The sequence below is a fragment of the Plectrocnemia conspersa genome, unplaced genomic scaffold (assembly GCF_051122295.1).
Source record: "Plectrocnemia conspersa isolate PC_06_02 unplaced genomic scaffold, ASM5112229v1 ptg000005l, whole genome shotgun sequence".
NCBI classification, from domain to species: Eukaryota; Metazoa; Arthropoda; class Insecta; order Trichoptera; family Polycentropodidae; genus Plectrocnemia; species Plectrocnemia conspersa.
In genome coordinates, this window is record NW_028277169.1 from 25,656,056 (window position 1) to 25,682,136 (window position 26,081).

The 26,081-nt window shown below is 31.7% G+C and overlaps 1 protein-coding gene and 1 long non-coding RNA gene across 2 annotated transcripts in view; both read right to left on the bottom strand.

Annotated features, from left to right (window-relative positions):
* The window catches only part of conu (Rho GTPase-activating protein conundrum), a 47,850-nt gene that overhangs the window by 2,838 nt on the left and 18,931 nt on the right, over window positions 1-26,081 (bottom strand). Inside the window, exons 2-6 of the mRNA XM_088185445.1 lie at window positions 13,984-14,110; window positions 1,163-1,389; window positions 973-1,091; window positions 712-905; window positions 539-650 (exon numbers count right to left, since the gene is read on the bottom strand). Coding sequence (XP_088041571.1) covers window positions 539-650; window positions 712-905; window positions 973-1,091; window positions 1,163-1,389; window positions 13,984-14,098 — 767 coding nt within the window. The 5' untranslated portion in view covers window positions 14,099-14,110. The remainder of the gene's footprint in view (window positions 1-538; window positions 651-711; window positions 906-972; window positions 1,092-1,162; window positions 1,390-13,983; window positions 14,111-26,081) is intronic.
* On the bottom strand, window positions 5,242-6,810 carry LOC148235300 (uncharacterized). The gene is made up of 2 exons (XR_015809604.1): window positions 6,410-6,810; window positions 5,242-6,328 (listed from the first exon to the last, which is right to left on the bottom strand). It is a non-coding gene; the product is annotated as an uncharacterized LOC148235300 (long non-coding RNA).

Here is a 26,081-nt window from a genome sequence, read left to right on the forward strand (position 1 = left end):
TATCATTAAAACAAGATCGTTTGCCTTATGTTAACACTTTCAATTATGTTGAGTGTGTAGTTTGTTGTCTAACATTCCTACTGTTAACCTTCTATTCCTCATATCTCTCTTAATGGTGTTTTGTAAGTTCTCAACTGAAGTTGTCCCAAGCAAGATTTACTTTAACAAACTGTGTGCAACATAAAGGTGGTTCAGGAAGAGGTTTCATAATAGATTATTATTCTATAGAAGTACTCAATTTGGGTTATCATATGAAAAATAAGTTTCCTGATCGCTAACCAAACAAGTTATTCCAGACTGTCGAATATTTAGCTTATTGCGGATAAAGACATTTATCTGACAATCCAGAGAATTCTCAGCATCTGTATTAATGCTACATTTCAAACTCATTCCTTTTTCTTCTCTTTGCTATCTTACTTTGTACTCTTTTGGCATGAATTTGAAATGAAGGGTGACTATTAAATAAACAGATTATACACTAATCAATGATCTAAAGGACTGGATAGCTTCTTATTTAGAATACATAAACATATCTTACTTTAAAATATCATTGTCATTAGTGATGTGGATCGACGTTGGTATTCGTTCACGTCCCAATCTCGGACCTTGAATAGTACCGAATCTTTGATAACCTAACAGCTCAATACCCTCTGTAACGAAACAAAATAGTTAATATCAGATTCTCACATGCTCCATAAATCAATAATGTACCTGTATTTGAAGCGACGTCGGCCCAATGCAACTCCGAAGACTTAAAGAGCTCATGCACAGGAACTTGTATGAAATGAGACGGTGGCGATTGACCGACTCCGTCACGGTTATCGATATGATGCGGATGACCAAAAGTTGCTAACGGTGCTGATGGCGTTCTATACAACGATTGCTTGCTCATAGGATAACTATCACTAATAAACATAAGCATTAAAAATAAGATCATAGAACATTATAATGCATTTTAGTGATTTGTATTACATCAAAGTCGGAGGAGGATCGGCCCATTCTGTAGGCGGACTTCCAGAGCTTCCACTTGGTAAGGAATCTAACGAATCGGGTGTTGCACTGCGCGATCTCGGCTCACTTCCACTTGAGTTCTATCATCATAAGATACGATTAAAACTCTCTTGATTATGAAACAATGATCAATTGATTAAGGCAAACTTACTTCAAGATCACGGAATACATCTCTAATATCAGGCCTTCGTGCTCGCTGTCTCCTCAGCGTCCGATTCAAATGTCTCACTCTTTTCCTGGCGGCATCAGCCTGAGCTCTTGGTAGTCGTCTTAGAGCAGCAGCTACATCCGGCTCCGTTATCTCGCGTCCGGCTTGGAACGGAGCTGCGAGTTGGGCTAGTCCGGCTGCTATGAGCCATTCTGCTTCTTGTTCTCCTTCTGAAAATTAATAAAAAAGCAACTTATAATCCATTGTTGTGATACAGATTAATGTGTGGCAAAACAAACCGAATAAGCACTTTGGCCATAAACATAAAGCACCCATGTTTACAGTTTTTCAACATGGTTAAAGCCATCTTGTAAAGCTTTTGTGTGATAGCCTATTCATTATGTTGTTAATCAGTGTTTAAAATGAGCGTGTGATTCGCGGCCACTCCCAACGTTCACCAGGTACAGATGAACATATGACTGGGAGTGATAATTGAACCAGAAGAGTTGATTTCGGGATAAGACAGGGTCGTATTGGGTTTAGATTATTTTATTAAAAATATATATAATTATAACCATTGCTTTTTGATTAAGATTTAGGTAAAATTATGTATGATGCAGTAGGAAGTGTATCCTGCGACAGACTCTCCAAATAGTTATTAACGCTACAAAAATATTTTTTTCAGTCAAATATTATTCAATGGATTTAAATATAAATTAGAAAGAAATTTTTTGACTTATCTATCGTTTGTATAATACTAAGATTTATTATGTAAGAGATTTATAGATCATATTTTTAATCTATCCAATATATTTTCAAATTACATTTAATAATGAATTTATTAAAAATATGTAAATGGCACATTCAATAAGTGTTAATTTTATACGATTCTCGAGAAAACTCATGTTTTAATTTTATCTATAAAAATAAATTGCATTTCTATTAATAAACAATGATCACTCGTAAAACGTCGATTATAGTAATTTATCGTATTTCTACATTAAAATTAATATTTATTTATTATTTATATTATAATGAAGCATTTAAATTAAGGCACTACATACTATAGTAATAAAATATTTAAGAACAGAAATTGAAGCAATGTCTAATTAGAAAGTTATCTAATTTCCTATATCTCTAGATCTTAAGATCTTGAATTGGATTAATCTAGTTAATGTGTGTTGATTTCTCAATGAGTTAAAATAATGTGTTAGATCTAAGGGGCAAAAATATTGCGTTTTATGAATAAAATATCGACATTAAATTTTACTTTTTAAATATTCTTAAAATGTTGCGAATGTAAAAAATGGAACATACACTCCCTGCCTGAATTTTATTTTTGAAGTATATGGAAAGTTTTCGTGATTATTATTGTTTCGAACGCGAAGTGGTGCAAGCGTGAAGACATTCAATCATTTGTTTTCGTTAAATCTGATTTTATTATTAGCAAAAATCTTTATTTTAATTTAAAAATAATTATAATTTTCTATATTTTTTAATTCCGTACTGATTTTTATAATAAATTTTTATTTGCATAACTTTCATATTATTGAATCAATATACTTAAAAGCAAAATTAGGCTGTGAATCAATTTATAAGCATTATATAAATCATGAAAAAGTACAGCAATACCGCGATTTCATATTTAAAACGTGAATATTTTTATCTAAACATATTTTAAAATACAGACGAGAAGATCCATCTCTGTGCAGCGAGAATGAGAAAGGGAAAGTCTATTTTTACACTCGTGAGTCAAATGGCACAGACTCATCCTGCAAAAACTGTCTGCACTTTCAGGATGTAACAATATTTGTGAAACTGTGTTTACTCACTCGAGAAGCACATGCTCTCTTCAAAGAATAAATACTATTTAGATTATAATAATTATTTTTTACGCTACACACACATGCATATTTTAATATCAGATTTCGTACAAAAAATATGTACATATATCGACTTACGAATTACGGTACTTGAGTGTTATGAAATGGCTCATGAACATATTTTATTATACCGATCGAACAGGTTAGAGTTGCGAGAAGAAACAGGTACTATTTTATACTCAAAAAAATGATCAAACTTGATATTGAGTTAAAGTTTTAAACAAAAAAATGGCACGCTTTGATACTATAATACGAAAAAATATGTAAAGAAACAAGGAAGTCAATCTTAAAGTTAATTATGAGAAGCAATAAATGTCACGTTTTATTTTAGTCATTCATGGTCATGTTTAGTGTAAAAATATATTTATAAAATGGATTTTATATCTACACTAATATAAATACAAGTTTTTCAGATCATGGTTATGCTTAGTTTTATCGTAGGTTAACCTATGTATATGTATTCAGGCGAAGAAAAAATAAGTTAGTAAATAGTATTGCGATCGAAAAATGTCATCATAGATTGTTTTAATGTAGAAATCACACAAGTACACATTACAAAAAATGGAGAGCTACTATTTCGCCAATAATTTAGATTCAATCAATTGACACCTTTCGAGAACATATTAACAAATTGAACGGCCACGATTGTGCATGTCAATTTGAAGGACTACTACTTTCATTCTGTTTGTACCTAGTTATTGACACATTGCATGTAGTGAATGAAACATAGTACAAAGCAATTAAATTTTAACTTTAAAGTAGTAATAATCTATTTCAACATAGATATATTATACTAAGCTTTGATGTGTAAAATAAAAATAAAATAGTATTCAGAAAAAATAATTTGCATTGCTACGCATTTGAAGTGTAATGCCGATTGTTTTGAAGATCTATACATCACAGATCATCAAAAGTCACTGAGATCGGTAAGAGAAAAAATATGAAAAACTAGACATTAAATACCGCAACTTATTTGCTATAATAAAAATGATTGGTGAACGTTTAAAGTAAAAATATTTGGGAGCTAAAAGCCAATGACATATTTTAAACAAGTCAAAACCATATCAAGACCAAATATTAGCGGCAGTACTTTAGAAGAACTTTAAGATAGGTTAGGAATACATAAATGTGCATAAGAAGGTCGACGGATATGCATTAAGTTAATAAAAAGAGACTCGAAATATGTTCATTACCTTGAAACATAAAAAAGATGGAGAGGAGAATATGATTTTTTAAAATCATTTTAGTAAATATATTCTTAGCTAGATTGCTAAATAAATACGCTACAGTAAATACACAGCGCTTGAAATGACAAAAAGTACAAATTTGTGCACACTTATTCAAAGTGTTAACCCATTGATTACCAAAGTCCGGTATATTGACTTTTGTTATGTTGATGATATTTACCAGATCTGATGTTATAATAAGATAATAATTGAACACTTAATGGTATATGGTTAAGGAGAAAAAAATATTATGTAAAACATTGATGTTTGGATAGTCGTTTTAAAAGCTTGGCAATCAGTGTTAAAATCAGTGGCGTACGGTGGGTGTTAATATTGGGTGTGCTATAAAAAATAAAAAAAAAGTACATTTTTTCATTTTTATTAGCCGAGGTTTTGACATGCCTAAACTGCCTTACAGCTTTTTCCCATATATAAATAAATAAATAAACATCAAACCTAATCTAAAATATTATTATATAAAAATATCAAATTTCCAATAAACATAAACTTATAATTATTTATATATAAAATCTAATCTTCTTTCTTTAATCATAAATTTTTCTATCACGCTGTCATAAAAAGTGCTCATCTTTTTAATATCCATAAGGATCCCTTTTTCTATTGAAATCAAGCTAAGGCCACATAGCCTTTCTTGGCCTTGGGTACTTCGATAACAATTATTAATTCGTTTCAGAGCAGAAAATGAACGTTCTGCTGAAGCAGTACTGCTTGGAAGAGTTAATATTAGTTTGCCTAATTTATCTATTTCCTGAAAACCTGACTCAAGATTATTTGTGTTCATAAATTGTACAAGCTCATGAACAGATTTTTCTGCAAATTTAGGTAAATGATAAAGAACAGCAAGCTCATTTTTTGAACTTATATAATCAAATAATGCTCCATAGAATTGTTGCAGTTTGGTAAGTAATTCATTTGGAAATTTTTCTTTATATTGCTCATATTTATCTTTCTCCAGAAGGTGAAAATATTCCAATTTAGACATTGAAGAAAAACGGTTTTCAATTTGCTTACATATATTATCAACTATTGTATTAAATAGTTGGCAAAACGCGTGCTTTTCTTCAACAAGCAAATCATTACTCAGTCTTGGATAATTTTCTTCCGTTACATAAGAATCCCATAATGTTTTATAATTATTTTCCTGTTCATGTCTGAGTTGTTGCAAAATTTCGGTAAACTTTGTTACAGCAATATAATATGTCAAAAGATTCGGATTGTAAAATGTTGTATAACACATCAATTTTTCCAAAAAGGTTTGAAAATATGTGGAGAAGTTTTCTTGTTTCAAAATCTTCCAAAAAGCTAAGAAAACCTCGTGCTTTTATTACAGTGTCGGGGTCCCATAGTTCACAATTTTTCACGACGTCTCGAAAAAAGTCCGTAAATTCATTTCTGTATTTTTGCACTGTGTTACTTAACCGTGTGTATAATTCCATCTTGTAGGTGTAACAGAAGGAAGTCTTCTAGCTACAAACTCTTGTAAAATATTTATTCGTTCGGAAGATTTCGAAAAGAATGCAGACAATCCATTTAAAGTTTGAAAGAATGATTTGCACACTTTTATATTGGAAAGACCTTGTTGTAATGTTAAATTCAACATATGAGCATAGCAGTGTGTAAAAATGGCCAATGGATAAACTTCGAGTACTTTGGCTTGCAAACCATTAATATGCCCACTCATTACACTCGCCCCATCATAAGTCTGTCCAACTAATTTTTCTTGAATTTGAAAGTCTTCAATTATATTTACAACGTGGCAAAATAAGCCATCGGCTGTTTTATCAGAGCTAACGTCTGTAAAGCCAATAAACCGCTCGTAAACTTTACCTTCATAAACAAAACGCAAAACTGTTGAGAGCTGTGAGTTCGTCATTATATCTGAAGTTTCGTCAAGAATAATAGCGACAAAATTTGCTGAATTTACTTCTTCCTTAATATTATCTTCAATTTAATTTCATAACTTCTTTTTGAAAATGGATTATTCAAAATATCTTCAACAGTATTCTTCATCATTATTGGGGTAAATAAAAAAATATAATCTAGAATAGAAAATTAAATAATGATCATATGTAAATAAGATAATAAACTATTTTACGCCAAAATATAAAAAAATGAGTGACCTGTTATTGTGATATAATGTAATAAAAAAGCAGCGACGGACGCAAGAGTTTTTGAAGTACGCGCACCAAATTCGAGACCAATTTTACTACTGAGCGCTGCCAGCCGACAGATCGACTTCAGCCGTTAAATCTCGGAACAATTTACTTTAGTCGGCGGCCGCGCGCAAGGTCGGCGCGTTATATGTGTTGTTCCAAAACGATCGCTCGCGCGAAAACGTTCAGAGCGAATGACAAATACCAATGCATACTATACACTGCTTATTAAAATTTTATAATTTTGCATACTACTGTATGCAAAATGATGTCGCTTTACGCCCTAAATTTTTTAAATTTCTAAATTTATATTTTAGATGGTTTTGCGGGTGTGCGCCGCACACCTAGCACACCCTGAATATACGCCCCTGGTTAAAATGCCAGACCAAGTAAAAAAGGTTAAATGATCACCATTAACAGAAGCGCTCAAAAATAGTAGTAAATAAATCCAGTCCAGTGATTTTTATCACCGAAATTAGTCAAATAATATTTATTACAATAACTGATTTATTAGGTTTCTTGAATCTTTCAAGTGTGGCGACCACACATATAGGCACATTTAAAAGGGCGATTGTCTCATTGTTAATGACCGTAACCAAAAAAGTTCATTCCTTAACAATAAGACAAACATCATGGCACAAGAGGGATTTCTTTTGACCACACACAACACGGGTCGTTAAGATAATCCCTTTTGTGACAAAACGGTACGAACGCAATCAATCACCACAATGCAAACCCTTTCCTAAGAATTCAAAAGTCTGGAGCCAAGCAAAAAACTCGCTTTCAAAATACACATCGCTTTTAAAAGACATATTTTGCTTTCATTCATGATCTGAACTTGAACATAGCATATTTATAAATCCGTTCTAACATATTTTGAGCAGTGTAACATAATCAATAAAAATTGCATTCGCTTTTTGACCTTCGCTTGAATCACTGTTTTTCAGCATTCAAAGGACATAACGATCAATTTGCAATACTTAAGAATACGAGTTAAAGTTGTTTACTAAAAATTTTGCTCATTTGAAAGTGGTCAAGGCTTTGTGTTGACTAATGGCAATTTACTTTAGACTGTCTCTATCTACTATCGATCGCAATTGCGAACTTACTGCAATGCTCATCATTGTCGTCGACATTTAATCTTTAAAAACGAATTAATCATGTTACAGTCCCTTAAACATCGCAAGTAAATGTTTCTATATGATAAAAATATAAAACGTCCTAGGGCAGTCCAGAGAGCAGTGAGTATCGAAGAGAAAGAAGTTTCTTGTAATATTTTTATATAACGCAATTTAATGCTTAAGCACATTACACGGACCACAAAAAAAACAGATCCAGTTCATTTCGCCCATAAAAAGAGCTAAATCGCTTCGGCGTTCATCGCTTGTATGCAAATTAATGGCCACGCTGCGATTACACGGTCATTAATCGACTTCTTAGACTGCCAAATTATGAAAATTACTGCTGGCACTTGCGAAATCAACCGATAAACGACCGAAACAACGGTAAGGTGATTTTCGTCCGTCTGAATCGGCAAAACTACTACTGCCCTATAATCTTTGATTTTTGTTTTTGAACTAGTTAGTTCTGACATTCTTCTAATATAGATCGCGATCATGAGTGTACTGCAATGCTCGTCATTGTCACAATAAAATTTTGATGTTTTTTTTTATATTTATTTGTGATAAACTCCAGCTATTCAGATGTATTAGATAGTATTAATTAACACACAGCCAAAGCAGGAAGTAAGTTTTGATGTTTCCATCATTGCCAAAAAATTTCGAATGAGTAAATCACACATTATTGCCAAATCGCTACAGGTGAGTAGCCGGTTTCGAAATCCTGTTCTGGTTGTACATATGCACATATCACACATTATGTTCGCATGTCCATTGACAATTCAGCAAAATGTCAAGGATGCAAAGCGGCGAAGAGAGGAGAGATTAATTATTCGCCGTCGGTGCTCTTGTGTAATTGGATATGGCGATTTATGATAATTAAATGCACAATAACGCGTTTCGTTGCGGTCGGCAAACGTGCGTTTTAGGCGAGATGGAGATAACCGAAAATCTTGCATAACTAATACACACGTTGCGAATGCTTATGAAAGCGTCTTGATTAATGCTGCGATTAGACTTAATTAAATTTACTGCATTAGATTATCTAAACAGTGTCGAATTATTATGTTTAATATGCAATCCACAATATTTCAAAAGAGTTGTGAAACTGCTGGTTTAATCATTGAGTTTCAGCCGTACTATAATTTACGCTTTAAAATAATAATATAAGCAAAAAATAAGTCGTTTTTTAAGATGACTCTTTTTTAAAGATGCATTGTTAAATAAATAACTTTTTATTCTTCGATATAAAAGATATAAAAAATAACCGGTTATCTGCAGCACAAGGCGTGAATGTATCGATTATACACGGTTATCTTAAACTTAGAAGATCTTTGATATTAACACTGAAGAGCAATGATTGTATTTACTTAAAATATAAAAGCATAATGTTAGTGTGATCATAATATCGTATTAGTTTAATAATAAAAAAAATTGTATGATATATGAATAAAGATTAATTTCAACAAAATTAAAATATTGTTTTAAATGTGATACCAAACATGCTGTAAGATCGCAATACGCACGATCGTTTTCTAAGGCAAAAAACCTAAGCTTGGCAAATATATAATATTACAAAAGAAAAATGCGCGATTCCCTTCAGTATTATGGAGGTTTTAAAAATAGCATTTAACATGATTAATGTATATCTTATATGTCTGACAGTTGTCAGGCGTATCACACAGTGATACTGTAGTGGTTTCAACCCCCTGCACAATTTGTTATAATTTAGAGGTAATTCTAACGACTATTTCGAGAAAAAAAAATATGTTTTGAAATTAAGGCACCCATAGTATTTTTCCCAACAATGGAAGAAAAATCTTGTGGTCAAGCAATTTCGTTAATAATTGGAAATATTACATACTTGAGACGGTTATCACTTATAAGTACCGTAACGAAAAATTAGTTTTTGTTTGGAAAGGATGCGCGCTAGACAATATATTTTACCCTGCATACATAACTATTCTTTCGATTCTTTGCTTATCGATCGCCTGAGTTTTCGAGTCACATTTCGTGGGTGTGTTCAAGATGTAATGCAGCTGACTCGCAAACATTCTCTTCTGCGATTTGACAGAGCTCTCATATTACAGACAAGGAGAGTCGCCAAGGAGTCACAGTAACAGACACGAGAAAAATCAGTGGATTGTCCAGAGAGGATTGCGAGAACATATCACTACAATCGCAGCCGCTCTACCGAAATCGCAGCTGACAATAATACATCTCGACACGCCAGCTAACACTCTCCGAATTTTCACCTGCCATTTCAACTACACTGTCCGATAGGAGCATCTACATTTCTTTATACGTATGTGGTTATTTATAAATGTTTAAAAAATAAATTATAACTAGCTTTTATGGCGTTTATTTGCGTTAATTTTAAAAAATACAAATGCGTGCCCAAATAGTGTCTTTATGCCTGCACTACACTCTAAAATCTCTCGGAAGTTTTCGAAGGTTACCGAAAAGTGAGGGTAATTCAGTCGACTTGGCCAGCTTCGAGCGCTTCCGAACATTGTCGGCAAAAGGACCTAAGTCAAAGGTACCGAAATCGGAGCTGCTCTTTCGAGCGCGAGCGGTAAGATACTTCCCCTTTCGCTCTCTCGCGTGTTAAGTGACGAGAGTGAGAGAAATAATGATATGATGTTTCGCAAACTGAGATAGAACGAGTAACTCGGTTCAATTTCGCTAAGCGCGTAGGCGTCCTAAGGTCAACACGCATGACGAGCGCTGCATCGTATCACGTGGTCAAGTTATAATATCACATACTTATCGGGGACTTCAACAGACTCTTACAGACATTTTTAAATATTTTAGGGCACCAAAAGGGATTCATTATATTTTTGATAGTATATTCTTCTAACATATATCGTTATTATATTTTTTTTCATTTTAAATTAAATAATTTAAAACTAATTAGTGGTACTTGATTTTGTTTAAAAAATCGTTTCGAATATCCTTATGTATTTTCCTTGATCGGTTTATATACATGTCACACCATAACGAATTCTTATTTAGAATTGATGGCGACAAATTCTAGGATAGTCATAGATGTGGTTTTCGTATTCTGAAGTATCATTTTTATGCCTTATGGCATTTTGCAAAAGCCGACAAAGATTTTGCGTAAATTGAATATTTACGACCGAAAAGTTTTCACTCATATTGTATTGGTTAGTACCCACACAAACTTTTATAATTATCAGTAGCATAATTTTAATAATATGACAATTTATAAATTGCGATTATTTGGCACATTTTTCGATCGCGCGCAAATATGCGGGCTGTACGTGACAGAAGCCGCCGTCCGGACGGCATATGAAATTTGCCGCAGTGTGGTCGCTTACTCGAAGCCGTAGGTCTTGGCTGACTTCAGTTGTAATTTCGGTTGTAGTGCAGGCATTATATTTTTATCACAACTCGTATAATACGCGACATTTGTCAAGACTTGACGATAAACAATTACCGAAGCACCTCTTCACAATGAATCTGAATCAAATGTTAGAAATAGAGAATGATAAAAAAGGATATTAATAGACCTTATTTATATTCGATACGGTTATTTGCAACACACAGCGGATTATTGATTTTGCTTCTAGAGATTTATGGCTGTGTTCCTCGTATTGCCCAACAGCATTTCACGACTGAGCATCTCGCGTCGAAAAGAAGCAGCAGAGGCTGTATACTTGTATAGAATGGGTGTTATTAAACTGTCAATTCCGCACTGAAATGGAAATTACTACGAAAGCGAAAGCACTCTTACATCGCACAGCTACAAGATATTCAATTCGGTGGAAGTTGAGCTTGGATGTTTAGCTCTACAAAGAGATGTTCCCACGCGCGTGGACCACAAAAGCGGGGGAGGAGAGAGACTAAGCATTTGGAGCTGTAAATAGGAGCGTTTAGCAACAAGAGCGCTGACACTCAAACAGCTGCCGTTCGACAAGCAAAATTCCCACGTCAAGTCGAGCTTGGTGCGTGGTGGTCGAACAATGGAATTATTTCCAGATCGGAGGGAGAAAATCGCTGAACAAGACGAGTGGCAGGAAATGGCATATCTGATTGCGGCACAACAATGGATATAGCAATTTTCTAATCATATGCGATTCAAGGGCGCGATGCTTTATCGATGTGAGCATGCGAAGATGACCTTTTGAGTCTGCGGTGAAAATTTTATATTTCGCAAATACGCATGAATTGTGGTATTATCACGTCAAAAAAGCGTGTCTATATAAATGTACGAAGCTGGTTTTTTCTTATAAGGTGATGTAAACGCAGTTAATCGGTTAATAATTTCATTATGGCGGCAATGATGAGCATTACAGTAAGTGTGCGATCGAGATCGATAGTGATTTTAAGTGGCCACGTGTGGAAAAGGAAGGTGAGTTGGCTGATGGAGTGTGAAATGTAAAAAAGCTATGAAAATTTTAACGTTAGAAACTATACAATAGATACGATCTTCTTAAAATACTCCTTGAGTATTGTATTTAATTTTCTATAAAGCCAGGTAAGCGAATTAGAGATGGTCTGCGGCATATAAAATATAAACAAAAACCATAGCCAAAATGAAATCAACAATCGAAGGGTAAATTACTATCAATATTACAATCTATACGCATGCCATAAAAATCTCACATCTCCACATAATAACAAAAAACTCTCTTAAGATAAATTAAAAGGTGAACCATAAAGCATTTTCTACGTCCTTTACTATTAAATTATTTAATGTTTTACAGCCATTGGTATAATATATGATATTATGCACGTGATTTTATAAACACGTATCGTCAACTGTGTTCTATTTTAAACGACAGTAGGTGCGCTATGAGTGCACGACTTTCAAAAGTTATTAAGAGTGTTTTTACGCTCACAATGTGTAATTAGCGATAATGAACATAATTATTGTTTACATATTCTTACCACTACAATCGTCTTCGTAGTAGCAGAGCGACATTCATCAAGTGACACAATGTTCAAAAATTTCAAAAAAAGAACTCAATCTGAATGCCAACGGTCAAACGTATGTATTGTAGATAAAATCGAAAGTTTCCTACCGGCTCTGCTGTGCGTTGACTTTGTTACTAACAGAGCAAGGGTCAAGCTTGGGTCAAAAACGGAAATAAATTGCCTTAATCACAGTGAATGGTGGTTGCGTGGTTGCCGGACAAAAGATTCGATTTGCTTTAATGGTATTTTTGGTCTTATTAGGCATTGAAAAATATTATATAAGGTAAAATGTTTCTCAAGCCTTATAAGTTATTTAATTCACACTAATTTCATCTGTAACATATTTTTTTTAATTGGAAGATTTAAAACATCACTTAAACACTTAAACATGCAAACTTTTCAAATTTGAATTGTTTAGATGTTGATTTGTGGCAAATAAAATAATGAACGAAGTCACAAACAAGCAGCAGTAAAAATGATAAAATCAAGTTTATTAACAACAAAATGCTACATGATTTCGGGTTCATCAATCGAGCTACTTGTCTATTAACAATTGCAGGGATTAACTTATACTGTTAAGTCATAAAAAAAACCAATTCAATTTGTGATAAAGCGTTTTAACTGTAGAAAAAATGGGTTTATTTGTTATAATGCGACCTACCGTGGGAAACATTTTAAACGCTCAATTCACAAGGTACACGCTTTGAATCCGAAAATATTAATATATCCGACACATTGGGAAGAGGTAACGCATGCATCGGGTTGATCCTAAAAACAGATGTTCGTGATTTATTAATTGGCCAACGGCAATTAGATTAAAAAAACTATGTAGGAAAATATAAATACGGGAAAGTAGGCAAGCAATGATCAGTTCTTTACTTTCTCTACAAACAGTTCATTTGAGAACTTCCCCACATACGTTTTATGATCTACCTTCATTTTATCTCATCACATCCCTTTAAGACATTTAGTCTGAAGACTTTCTCTTAGATATTTTTCTGACACTGAGTTTAATGTATCAGATCTTCAAGAGCCCTCTAGCATGGACTACAACCGATAGGGAACTGAATCAAATTTGGACCAGCAAAGATTTCAGAAGCAGCCGCTTCTCTCTTCGCATCCACTGGTCCAATTCGGCGTCCGGAATCCAGAGACGTGTTCCGCAATATATTAAATATTTGTTAATAAACTTTGAAATAACGAAAAAAATCAAGACAATATATTATAAAAGAGTTCAACCGAACTTGCATTAAGCAGAGCTACGCCGAATCGGCAAAGATGAACCTTAGAAGTCCGAGTAAAACAGCCCTTTTTATTTATCCAGTTAAGCCACTGCCTTTAAATGTTCAAGTTTAACATTAGTGTTATGGCTCAGAATGAGCTAGAGTAAACCGGAATGCAGCTCTGTTCGTGTTTAATCAACTTTTAATCCCATTGCTTTTTTGTGAGTATAGAGTTTTAAATTAATAAAAAAAATCTTACCTTCGTAGGTTTGAGGCTCGTCGTAGAAGGTGTGATGGCGAGCCAGGTCGTGGTACTCAGCCCAGTAATCGGCCAACTCATGGCCAATTTCTGGGTAGGCAACCGTGGCCGCCATCGTCACGGGGACCTGGTGACAAAGCAGAAGGGAAACATTAGTTACAATAAAAAAGAAAGTTCAAGGGCATGGTACAACAATGAAACACACATAGTAGAACGGCGCGCTTCAAAAAAGCACCTGTGCTAACCTAGATGCACCTATGCAAATCTGTCTGTTTGATGTGCATTCATGGAACATTTGTCTAACGCATTGTTCACCTAGGTCAGTGATAAGTCCACCTTATACCATGCTATAAATATATTATTATGAACTGTTTCGTTTGATCTGACGTCAGCGATTTTAAAATAGTTACAATGTTATTTGAGAGAAAATATTAGGCGAGTGTACAGTTTTAAGTAAGATTGTCTTTTGGTGTACTACAAGGTTTTAAATTGGGTCATTTATTATTTATATTGTATATGCCACAAATAAAATGCATCTTTTAGCAAATGATCTAGTTATTTAATTAGAACTGACATGATTGAATAAAATATATTTTTAAAGCATTTTCACATATGGTTTATTGTGCAACTTAATAGATTGCATGCGTTGCTTAATAGAACGATTTTAAAATGAAATGTTAGAAGAATTAAATTTTATGTGAAATTTAATGTATTAGTGTTTATTTATAAATTAACAATATATTTCAGCAGATTTTGTGTCAATGTATAGCCAATTAATAAGATCCAAATCTTTGCAAATTTTATCTAAAGTGTAAAAAACAATGATGATAACATAATATTATATTTAAATGGTCGATTCAGATGCCAGTCAAATGAGAGTATTATTGACATGGTGTCAAACGATTTTTTTATGTACAATATTAACGTTGACAGGTTGACTGAAATTCTTCTCAATTGGAATCTTGTGTCCAAAGTGGCTTTGCAAGGCAAGGTTGCTGATAATGTCGCAAGATAATGTCAAGAAATATTTTTTCTCTTTAAACATTTGCTGATTTGAGCAAATTGACTTTAACGAGAGTAACAGTTATCTATAATCTTGAATACATTAGATAACGCTATGTTTTTTTTTCCCCAAATAATCTAAAAGTGTATAATTTTATTGGTGAAAATAAATCATCAAAAGATTTCCACATCAACGATTTCTTTCCACACCAATTGTGCAATAGCACGCGTACGCTTTTTTTGATAGGAAATACTTTTTTTTTATCGATCACGATCGAATGTGTATCGAAACTTTGTGATACAAAAAATAAGTTAATTATTTTTCTTAATAGGAACGTACTTAAAAAATTAGATCATTTTTAATGGACAAATTTATATTTTAACATATACATATATATACAAAAATACTATTGAGCGTTATGCACATTACTTTCTATGTGAGTTATAAAAAGTGGTCTTATATAAATTATCGCTTTTTTTTAGAGCATCACATTCATGTTAAACGACCAGAAAATGACAAAAACTAAAGACCGCTTAAAATATACTAAAAAAGAAACTTGAAAATACATACTAGTTGAATAGTTTTACACGTAAATACAGAAGAACTATGTTCTTGAATGTCACTATTGTTTATTTAAAGATCATATTTATTAATTCGAATTTCTCCAGTGATTAACTCTTATATTATATTACAGGCGGCCTTCGACTTTTGCACAATTCGCTATTTCGCACATTTAAAAAAAAACAATTTTTTAAATTTTTTTTTTTTAAAAACATTTAGATTGTGGTGAATCTTTTGCTTCAATCGGACGTTCGTATGATACAAACAGGTCTACGATATGTTCAATTTTGCAAAATAAAAATATAATTAAAGAATACGTTCAAAATTGTGGAAAATAAAGATATATTTCCACAATCTTTAATGATATGTTTTCAAAAAAACACAGCAAAAAAAAAACATGGATGAAATGGAAAATCTTTGTCATCGTAGATCGATGACCAACATCAAAAAGATGTCCCTCTGAGTATTTCAATTATTCAAGCAAAAGCTCTTAGTTTGCACAAAGATTGGGAGGATAGATTAAAAAAATATTTTAACACAGTTTTTCAAGCAAGTAACGGTTGGTTTTACAATTTTAAAATGAGGTATTCTATTCATAATATTAAATTTACTGGAGAATCGGCTGATGCGGATAAAGATGCTGCAAAAGAATTTATTTCCTAATTAACCAAACTTATTGAAGATGTAAAATATTCCTCTAGCCAAATATTTAATGTAGATGAGACAGGTTTATTTTGGAAAACTCTTTAATAATGAAAAATATGAATGAAGCCTTTACGCACCTTGACAAATTTTTAAATATTATGGAAGATTGTGATCCCAATGGAGAACGCATATCTCAAGTGCGTGGGGCGATCAATAAAAACATAGCATGTTATAAAATACTATATGAAGAAAAGAAAAAGAATAATGGAAAACAGTTAACTCTTGATAACTTTTCAAAGGAAACACCCGCAAACCCCACTTAAACGTGTCTCTTAAACGCCTCTTAAACATCTTATATTTACTTGATAAATAAATATTTTAAAATACACACAATTTCAATTTTTTTACTTCCCTCGACTTTTGTACATTCAACATTCGCAAGCATAAACGATCGCATGTATTAACAATAACTCAAGACAATAGTTCAAAACGCAGTGAAAGCGGTATTTGATCCTATCATTGTACAAAATCTAATTTATACACACAAAAGCACTTTCTTCATTGCCTATTATTGAACGGATTAACCTTTTGCTATACGCTGTAACATGTGAGAACCATTCTCATGTTAATTTCGTACGCGTCGATAGTCTAAAACTTGTCGAACATAACAAGTCAATATATTGTATTGCGGAATAAGATGCAATTTTATTGTTTTAATGTTGTATATTTGCAGATGAAGAGCATATTATTAACATGAGAAACTAGAAAATCTATATTATTATAATACTTATTGATTCACAATGCATGTAGAAGGTCTGTAAAACACGTCTGACTTTATCTATTTTGAACGTAAATTAGTGCAAGGCAGACTCGGTAATTAAAACAGTAATTATATTCCAAAAAAAATGCAGGTGTCATTAGCTTCAATGTCTTCCACCTAAATGCAAAATCTATGTTCAATAAGGACCATATCATCAAGTCAATCGGTCAAGATCCTAGCAGATGATTACAGAGCCAGGTGAAAACACTTCTTCTAATCCGACTCAACGAACGGTTCCATTCAAGTTCGTAGTTACGAGAACCAGTTCCGCGGATAGAGCATCATCAATGGTCGTTTGCTTACATCATTTGAATGCGAAGCAAGACGAGAAGAAACCTTGAACCATCGAGCAGACTCGTCGATAACCGATCCAAGGCTGGTTCCACTCAGAGCGATTTTATCGACTTTTCGGTGCGAACCGTATCGACCGGGTCTTCGTTGTTGCTGCCATTACGCAAGATATCGAAGCAACAAGTTATTTACTGTAAACTTTGTGGCGTGTGCTGTTCGACCCGTTATTCCACTAATATGTATATACATATTTGAGTGTCCAATATAACTGTTTATTGATTAAAATCCGGATGTAGAACGCCTATAAACAACCATAGATGTTCAGTTTTTAAGTAAAATCATATATTTAATGTAACAATAACAAAGTATAATATGTATTATCAAAGCTTAGATTTTAAATGCTAATGTTAGTGTAATTATAGTTAAACTAGTGTGCGAATACCGGACCCTCAACTTTTTGGGTTTTAAATATTATTTTTGCTTTGTTCTGATTTTTAAAAATTTAATGGTTCAAATTCGAAATTATTATTTAGGATTTTCAATGATAGTCAAAATGGTCCAATCTATAAAAAACTACTTAACATTTTCAATTCATTTGAAAATAGGTGTACAACTTGACTCAATATTTCCAGAAGAAAACATTTTATATTATTTAACGTTAGATTTAAAATTTAGATATTAAATGTTAAATCATTTATGAATAGGTTTAAAACATAGCTAGATAATAATAAATTAAGAATTGTACAGTGAAATCTCAATATAGCGAAGTTCACGGAAGCAATGAATATATTTCGGTATACTGAAAATTCGTTATATTGAATGTAAGTATGATGATATATTTTTATTTCATTTTTAATTACCATATTACTACAACATCAAAATAACCTCTAATAAGGTTGACAGATCGTTTTTTGTCCATTTTTAAGGATACTGTATGAAACAAAAAAAAATTGTGAATATAATGTTTTATAAAAAAAGTTTGAGGGCCAGTGAAGCACCTGTAATGTCGCTTTTTAACACATCTGGCACACGCCAAGTCAAGAACGAACTGAATTCGGAGAAATATTGTGTCAAGTTGTAACGTCATTCTTAAATTCGGATGAAAATATTTCGTTATACTGAGATCAGGCTTCGTTAAAATAAAAATATTTTGTATGAAAGTTTTCATGGACAAATTGAAGATTCGTTATACTGGGAATTTCGTTACAAAGAGATTTCGCTGTATTCATTTTTAAAATAGGTTTGTAGCTTAACTAAATATTAATAAAACAAAAAATACCAAAATGTTTTCAACATAAAAATAATATTAAAACCTAACATTTTGTATCATTTAAAAGTAGGTTTACAGTTTAAATAAATAATAATAATAAATATAAATATCGGTTACAAATCAAAAATATTACTAACATTAAAAAATATTTTGTTACACCTTACTGACGAAAAAATATTTTTAAGGTTGAAAAAAATATTTTGAATAAATCTTGAAATTTTATTCTGAAACTTTATAATTTAAAAAATATTTAAATTAGTGTTATACATTTTTGTGTAGTTTCCTTTCAAAGGCATCAGTAAGATGGATTTTGCAACACTATGTGTTTAGTAGTTGGTTGGTAATGAATAGTACTTATTTTGAAACTTTTCCCCTTTTTGTTGAAAATGTTTTTTCAAGCGAAATTTTAAAAATTCTCTACAAAATATAACTTTAAATTGACAACGTTCGCCAAAATTTAAGTACATATTTTTTCTGTATAGAGAAGCTAATACAAGTCCACATAATTTATATTATATTTTAAGTCCCGTATAAACTAAATATATTTAAAAAAAAACATTTTTTTTAGAATTTGATGATTTTATACATATTTTGATAAGTGTTTTACAATTTGAATCGTTAAAATCAATTTTGTAGTTCGTTCTCAAGCGCGCCCAAAACTGGGGATTTCCCTTTCAAATTTGCTAACATGTGACAGTTCTTGTCATCTGGCAAGCGCTCGCTCGGTGTGCAATTAAATAAACAGTGAAATATGTTATAATCACGGCGTTTTTCTTACAAAGTGTCAATTGAAGATGATTCAAGTGATGCAGCATTTGAAATTATAGACAAAACTATAAATTGTGGGTGTGCCAGTAAGTGTTTGGTTATAAATGAATAATATAACACGGTTATTCTAACAAAATTACTATTGACTTTCCAGGATCTAATATTAAAAGACAAACAGCGGTGATTGAGCAATTAAAGGTATACATACCAAAGTTAATTAAACATATTACAATGCTAGTAATAATGAAAAATCTCGTATTGGTGTAAACAAAAAGTTACATTTTACCTACTATATAGTATCGTTTACAGTTAATTTTCAGAAGCAATGATAGATCTAATAACATTTACGTATGGCGAACAATTAATATATGACATATTGTGACAATTTTGAAGAAGATGAAGAGATGCCAATCTATGTGTTGAATCCTCTACTGTAACATCCGCCAATTTTGATCTTCGGATGTCGTTTAAATTTAATTTATGGATTATATTAGTAGTAATAATGTGTTCAATGTTTACTCTTATTGTTTTTTAATTATTTTTCAGAAGCAATGATGGAACAATTTGATGACCTATATGGCTACAACGTAGAATTGGTATATATAAACAAAGAGTGAATCTTCTCATGTTGAAGTCACTGTCAGCAAGTATTATCTTTTTATAAAGAACATACTACATAAGTTTGATGTAACTGAATATATTGAATTTGGCTATTCCTAAAGAGGAATGATGGCACAGAACAAAAATTGATTAAAAATTATAACGTATAAATACATATTTTGCACATCGGAATTAAAAATAACTCACTTTTAGATATTTTGGCTATCGGTTATTCCAGGTATGCAATCACATATTTATAATCATTGTAAAATGTCGATTATTAGATAACATCCAAGAAACTACACATTTATAAGCTGTCCGTTGGCTGATCCGTTCCCACTGCGACAGCGCCGATTTGATTGACATTAACTTTCAATCCTCATACATACTAAGGATATATTACACGTTCACGTTTAAAATGTACCTGGTTAATTTGCAATTCTTAAAATCTAACGTATATGTGCATTAAATCGGAAGCAATGGTAATGTTTATGTAATGTAAAAGGAAAAACTCACTTTTTGGCCTCGGAGCCCGGCGACGGGAATTCAAAATTTGAAGATTTCAATACGAAGATTGTTTTATGATTGTTTATCAAATTTAATCAATGTATTCTTCTTATCCTAAACACATTATGTATATATTTAATTTTCATAGTTATAACACACCTAGTTAATTTGCAACCCGATTATTTATAAAAGCAAAAACTCACTTTTAGGCCTCGGAGCCCGTCGCCGGGAATTCAAAATTTGAAGATTTCATTACGAAGATTGGTTTATGATTGTTTATCTAATGTAATCAATGTATTCTTCTAATCCTCTACACATTATGTATATTTTTAAATTTCATGGTTATAACACACTTAGTTAATTTGCAATCCGATTATTTATATTCAATCAAATAACGAATTAATGAAAATTGTTGCGTAGCAAAATTTTATTATTAAATAATAATTATTTAAAACTGTTGTCACGGTACTGTCAGCCATCTTGTTTTATATTTGAATGCTTATTTTTCATTGGTCGAAACAACAGAACACATTACCAGTGCCTCGGAAAGCAAGGAAGCAAATTCAATTTTTATTTTTATTATTATAATTAAATATATTTCCTTTGTTTACTTGTATTATTATACACCGTTCATACAAAGTGATACGATTTTCAGTGTAGAGAATAGCACGGAGAATGTTTCATTTCAAGTTATGCATATATATAATATACAAGGTGTGGAAGGAAGTAAGGGGTAGAACGGAAGTGCGAGAAAATTTACAACGATCACAAATGTTTGGTGCCTCTTAACACTTTACCTACCGCTCACGCCAATTGGCGTCCTGAGTGTGCCGAAAGTTAAACACCGCAGACGCCAATTGGCGTCCTGTGTATGTTTTCGTTTCCATGTCAAATTAAAAATATATGTTTAGTGTTTTATTTGCTTTTTTTTTAAGAGATGACTTAATAAATGTATGAATTTTCATTTTATTTTCATTTTTTTTTTTTTTTAATTATATTTATACAAATGCGAAGGTTTTATAAATATATTTTATATTTCTTTCATCAGGCAGTTTCACTACCAGACAAACTTATGTATCTTTTGATGTGGTCCGAATATTTTAACAAATTTTTCTAGACATGTTATAAATGTAACAATGCATCAATTCAAGCCATTATTAAGTGGTTCTCAACATGTGGTTCACCGGAAATAAAAATTAATTATTACATTTTCTTATTATTAGATTTTAAAATTGATTGATGATTTTAAAATTATAAAAGCAAGTAATCTAGGAATTTAAATAAAAATAATTTAAATTGAGTTAACCAGCGGTTCTCAAACATTTTCAAATTTCTAAAAACTTTTATCCAGCACACTTTTTTTTCGGACGGTGTAAAAAAAGAAAAAATATGATATTTTATACACAAACATATAAATATGTATATTGAAAAATAATTTATTGGGTAAATGGGTTTATTTAGAAATAAAGTCAAATTACATAAAATTAAAAAATACGATGTACATATATAAAAAGTACAAGACACTAAAAATTTATCATATCATTAACCATTAGATAGTATTGGATTACTGAGAATCTCAAGATTGTCAGATTAGTAAGATTCTATTGTATTTTTTTCTATCCTGTTATAAGTAAATTCCAACATATTTTTTGTGAGTAAATATTATCTCCCGTCTGATATTACTGGCTTACTGGAAGTACCGAATCTCAGTGACACATTTTTTTAGAAAGTGGGAATTTTTTCGAGTTATTATTTTTGAATTATTAGCACGATACACATAACAACTTATGGATAAGAATTAAGTTTAAGTTATACTATTGTGTGAAGTGCATCTGGTTTTCGTGTGCTCGAGTGAATATTCGAAAAATATTACGAACTGTTTATAAAACATTTTTTTAGTTAGATACGAGTGTAGAATCTACGTGAAAATAATTACAGTTTATGTTAGTTAATATAGTGTTAAATATATATATAGATATTCCAAGTGACAATGAAAATTATAGTGATAGTGATTCAGACTCCTCTGTTCATGAAATAAATCGTCCACATGCTATGATGCTCATGAGCAATGAGGAAGATGAACAAGAAAAATATTTAGAAGACACAAAACTTTATTGAAGATGACTTGTTTCTCGTTATTGCAGAAGAAACGAACAGATACCATAATCAACACATCAACAGATACAAACTGCAAATAAAATCTAAAAAATGGGTGGATGTAACGGTACCAGAATTAAAAAATTGGTTTGAGTTGATATTGCTAATAGGCCTGGTAAAAAAAGGCTCATTACACCTGTATTAGACAATTAATCCACTAATAGGAACCTTGATATTTACAAAAACCATGAGTAGAAATAGGTTTAATCAAATATTACGTTACCTGCGTTTTTCCAATAATGAAAATGTTCCTGATAATGTAGGATTACTGTTCAAAGTACAAAAAATAATTGATTATTTCTCCGAAAGATTAAAAAATATGTACAAACCAAGCCAAAACATATCTCTGGATGAGGGTATGATCCCATGGTGTGGAAGATTAAATTTTCACGTATACAACCCCAGTAAGCTCACAAAGTACGGTATAGTGAAGAATGGTATGTGAATTAGTGTCAGGATACATATCGAAATTTAAAATATATTCAGGACCTGGAATTTCGCTACAAGATTCAATATCACATCTAACATCAGACAATAAATACAAATGGCATCATCTTTATATGGACGATTTTTATAACAGTGTTGAAATAGCAAAAAAAATATATATGAAAAAAAAAATAGAATCTGTGGTACCATAAGGAAGAATCGGGTTTTACCAGAATATCTGAAAAATGCAAAATTACGAATATTTGAAACCAAATATAAACGATATGGGGTAATATTGTTGCAATTGCAAAAAACAGTAAAAAATCGAGACACTTTAAACTTTCATTATATAACGAGTTATTGTGAAAAGTGATTTACACGTGAAAGACAATGTAAATTATCTATGTTTGTACCTGGAAAATTTCACATTACGATGGAGTGAATTACAACGGTTAGTGAATATTTTATTGCAAATGAATTATATATCAGTAAACTCGTATTAGTAAAAATGTCGCAATACAAAAGAAAACTTTGCTTGAAAAAAGTTTTTACAAATTTAAAAAAGTTTGAGAACCGCTGGTTAACTCAATTTAAATTATTTTTATTAAAATTTCTAGGTTATTCGTTTTTATAATTTTAAAATCAAGATAATCATTTTAAAAATCTAATAATGAGGAAAAGTAATAATTATTTTTTATTTCCGGCGAACCACATGTTGAGAACCATCTAATAATAACTTGAATTGATGCATTGATACATATATAACATGTCTAGAAAAATTCAACGAAATATTCGGACCGTATCAAAAGATACATAAATTTAAATAAAAAAGGTAAAATTCGTGAAGTTTTGCGAAAAAGTGCCGGTATTTAGCGTAAGTCTGGTAGTGAAACTGCCGGTCGGTAAAGTGTTAAGAGAAAATATAACTATAATTTTTAAAGCCTTGTACATTATTTTTTGTATAAATATAAGATAACATAATGAAAGTTTTAAAACCATCGTTAGCTTAAGAACGATTAATAAATCAGGTTGAATTTGGTTAAGTTTGAGTTTGAATATCAAATGGACGTTTCGCAACTGTTAAATTGAGTTTTAATGACAGTTATAATGTATTAACAAAGATTGCTTAAGAAATGTTCCTGGAAGTCGTTCGTTCACTTTTACTTGACTTGCACGTTCTTCTCTCTTAAGATCTTGCGAGTATTACCAGATCACACTACTATATTCCGTAAGTTTATAAATAAACAGTGGGAAGTAAAAATGTTTTTTTTTTACAAACCATATATGTATATATAAATGTACTGTAAACTATGTACATACTTGGGATGCAAAGCAGATTCAATGTTTGACTTCCTTGATTTCAATCTTGTTTTCGCCTCGATTAACATTACTTGACCAGTTTTATTCTAATTGCTGTTACATGCGAAACAATCCAGTTTTGTAAATGTCAAGTGCGATTTCCAATGTGAAAATCTTTTACAGTTAATAAGCGGAAGCTAAATATACGCACGTATGTGACAATGTTTACAATCGACTGATAAACAATACAATAAAACAAAAACAGGCTTTCCCATGAATCACTCTATGTGCGGATATAATAAATAAATAACTGTTAACGCTACATACTCAACAATATTTTAGGTGAATACGTCACATTTACCATACGTTGTAAAATACGCGAAAATAAGATTATCTCCAGATAATGCTGCAAACGCTTCTTAGAACAATGTACGATAAGATTTTACTGTAATCGCTTGGGAAATGCCTGAAAACTGTTAACATTACATCACTGAAAGAATGATCTCATTAGGTCGTGTGTATCGAGTCACGGTTTTCTATAGGAAATGGTACTTTGTTCAATGATTTATCTTAGAGTGATGTCATGGTAGATAAAAACTAAAATGACCCAACACCAAACCATTCCCGGAAAGCGGAAACTGTAGTTATTAATCTACCGTTAGTTAGAGGTGCTGCTTTAAACAAATCAGGTGATAGATCCACCTACTAGAGAGACGGATTGATTGATCTACCAAAAATTGGTTGTGTGGTCTTTTTAAGAGATCAACATCTCGTTTCGGTGGACTGAACTGGATCGAGAGTGGGTTCTCTCGCTATTATCTCTTCACATACATTTTTTTCATTTCAATATGGTCAAGAGGCAAAAAAATCTAAAAAAGTAGAACTGGTTTTCCAACCAGTGCCCTGCGCTGCACCGCTATGAAGTGAACCGAGCATTATCTTATTCTTCTTCTTTGGAAGCATGCAATTAATTTAATTACGTTTATATGCTTAACATGTAATCGTGTTTAGGTATTTCGCCGTCGGCTCGTGAGACACTCTAAAGAATTTTCAAGAGCAATTCAAAGATTTAGTACAATCAAGCTAAGATGATTGATCTGGAAAATGTATGCAATATGATTTAAAAGCAAGTTAAAAATACAAAGCGGCAATTAAATTATTGCTTGATGCTATAATATATAAATTATAGATTATAGCTCTGCGAATGCTTAACACGGATTAATACATCAATACTGAAACAAGTAACCGGCTGCTGATTTACAACACAATTATATCAGGTGTAATAAAGATAAAAAAACTTCAAGGTAAGATTGAAGTGAACGACAGATCAAAGCGAGAGTTCGATTGAATAAGTCTTATTTGAAATGTTACACTTGGTTAGTTTTCACACTTTAAAATAAGTTTTGTACTTAAATGTGCAATAAACAGTGGGTGGTGAAAATAGTTATTATTGCTTTTTTAACAATACCTTAAAATTATGTTAACAAAAGTATGTTAATGCGGCACCTTTATATTTTGAAAACATTAGTAAGTTTTATTACAGTATTACTTTAACAAAATACGCAAAAAGCTTTTCAAAAAACATTTCTACAAGATTATGATTAATTATATTACATAATAAATATCCCTATTTAAACCATCCTCTGTGAAAGGACTTTCATAGAGGCCTCCTGAAATGCATATCTTATCCTCCTGATGATGACAATACAAGATGCACTCCACTGACATTAGCCTTAAGATAGCGCGTCGCC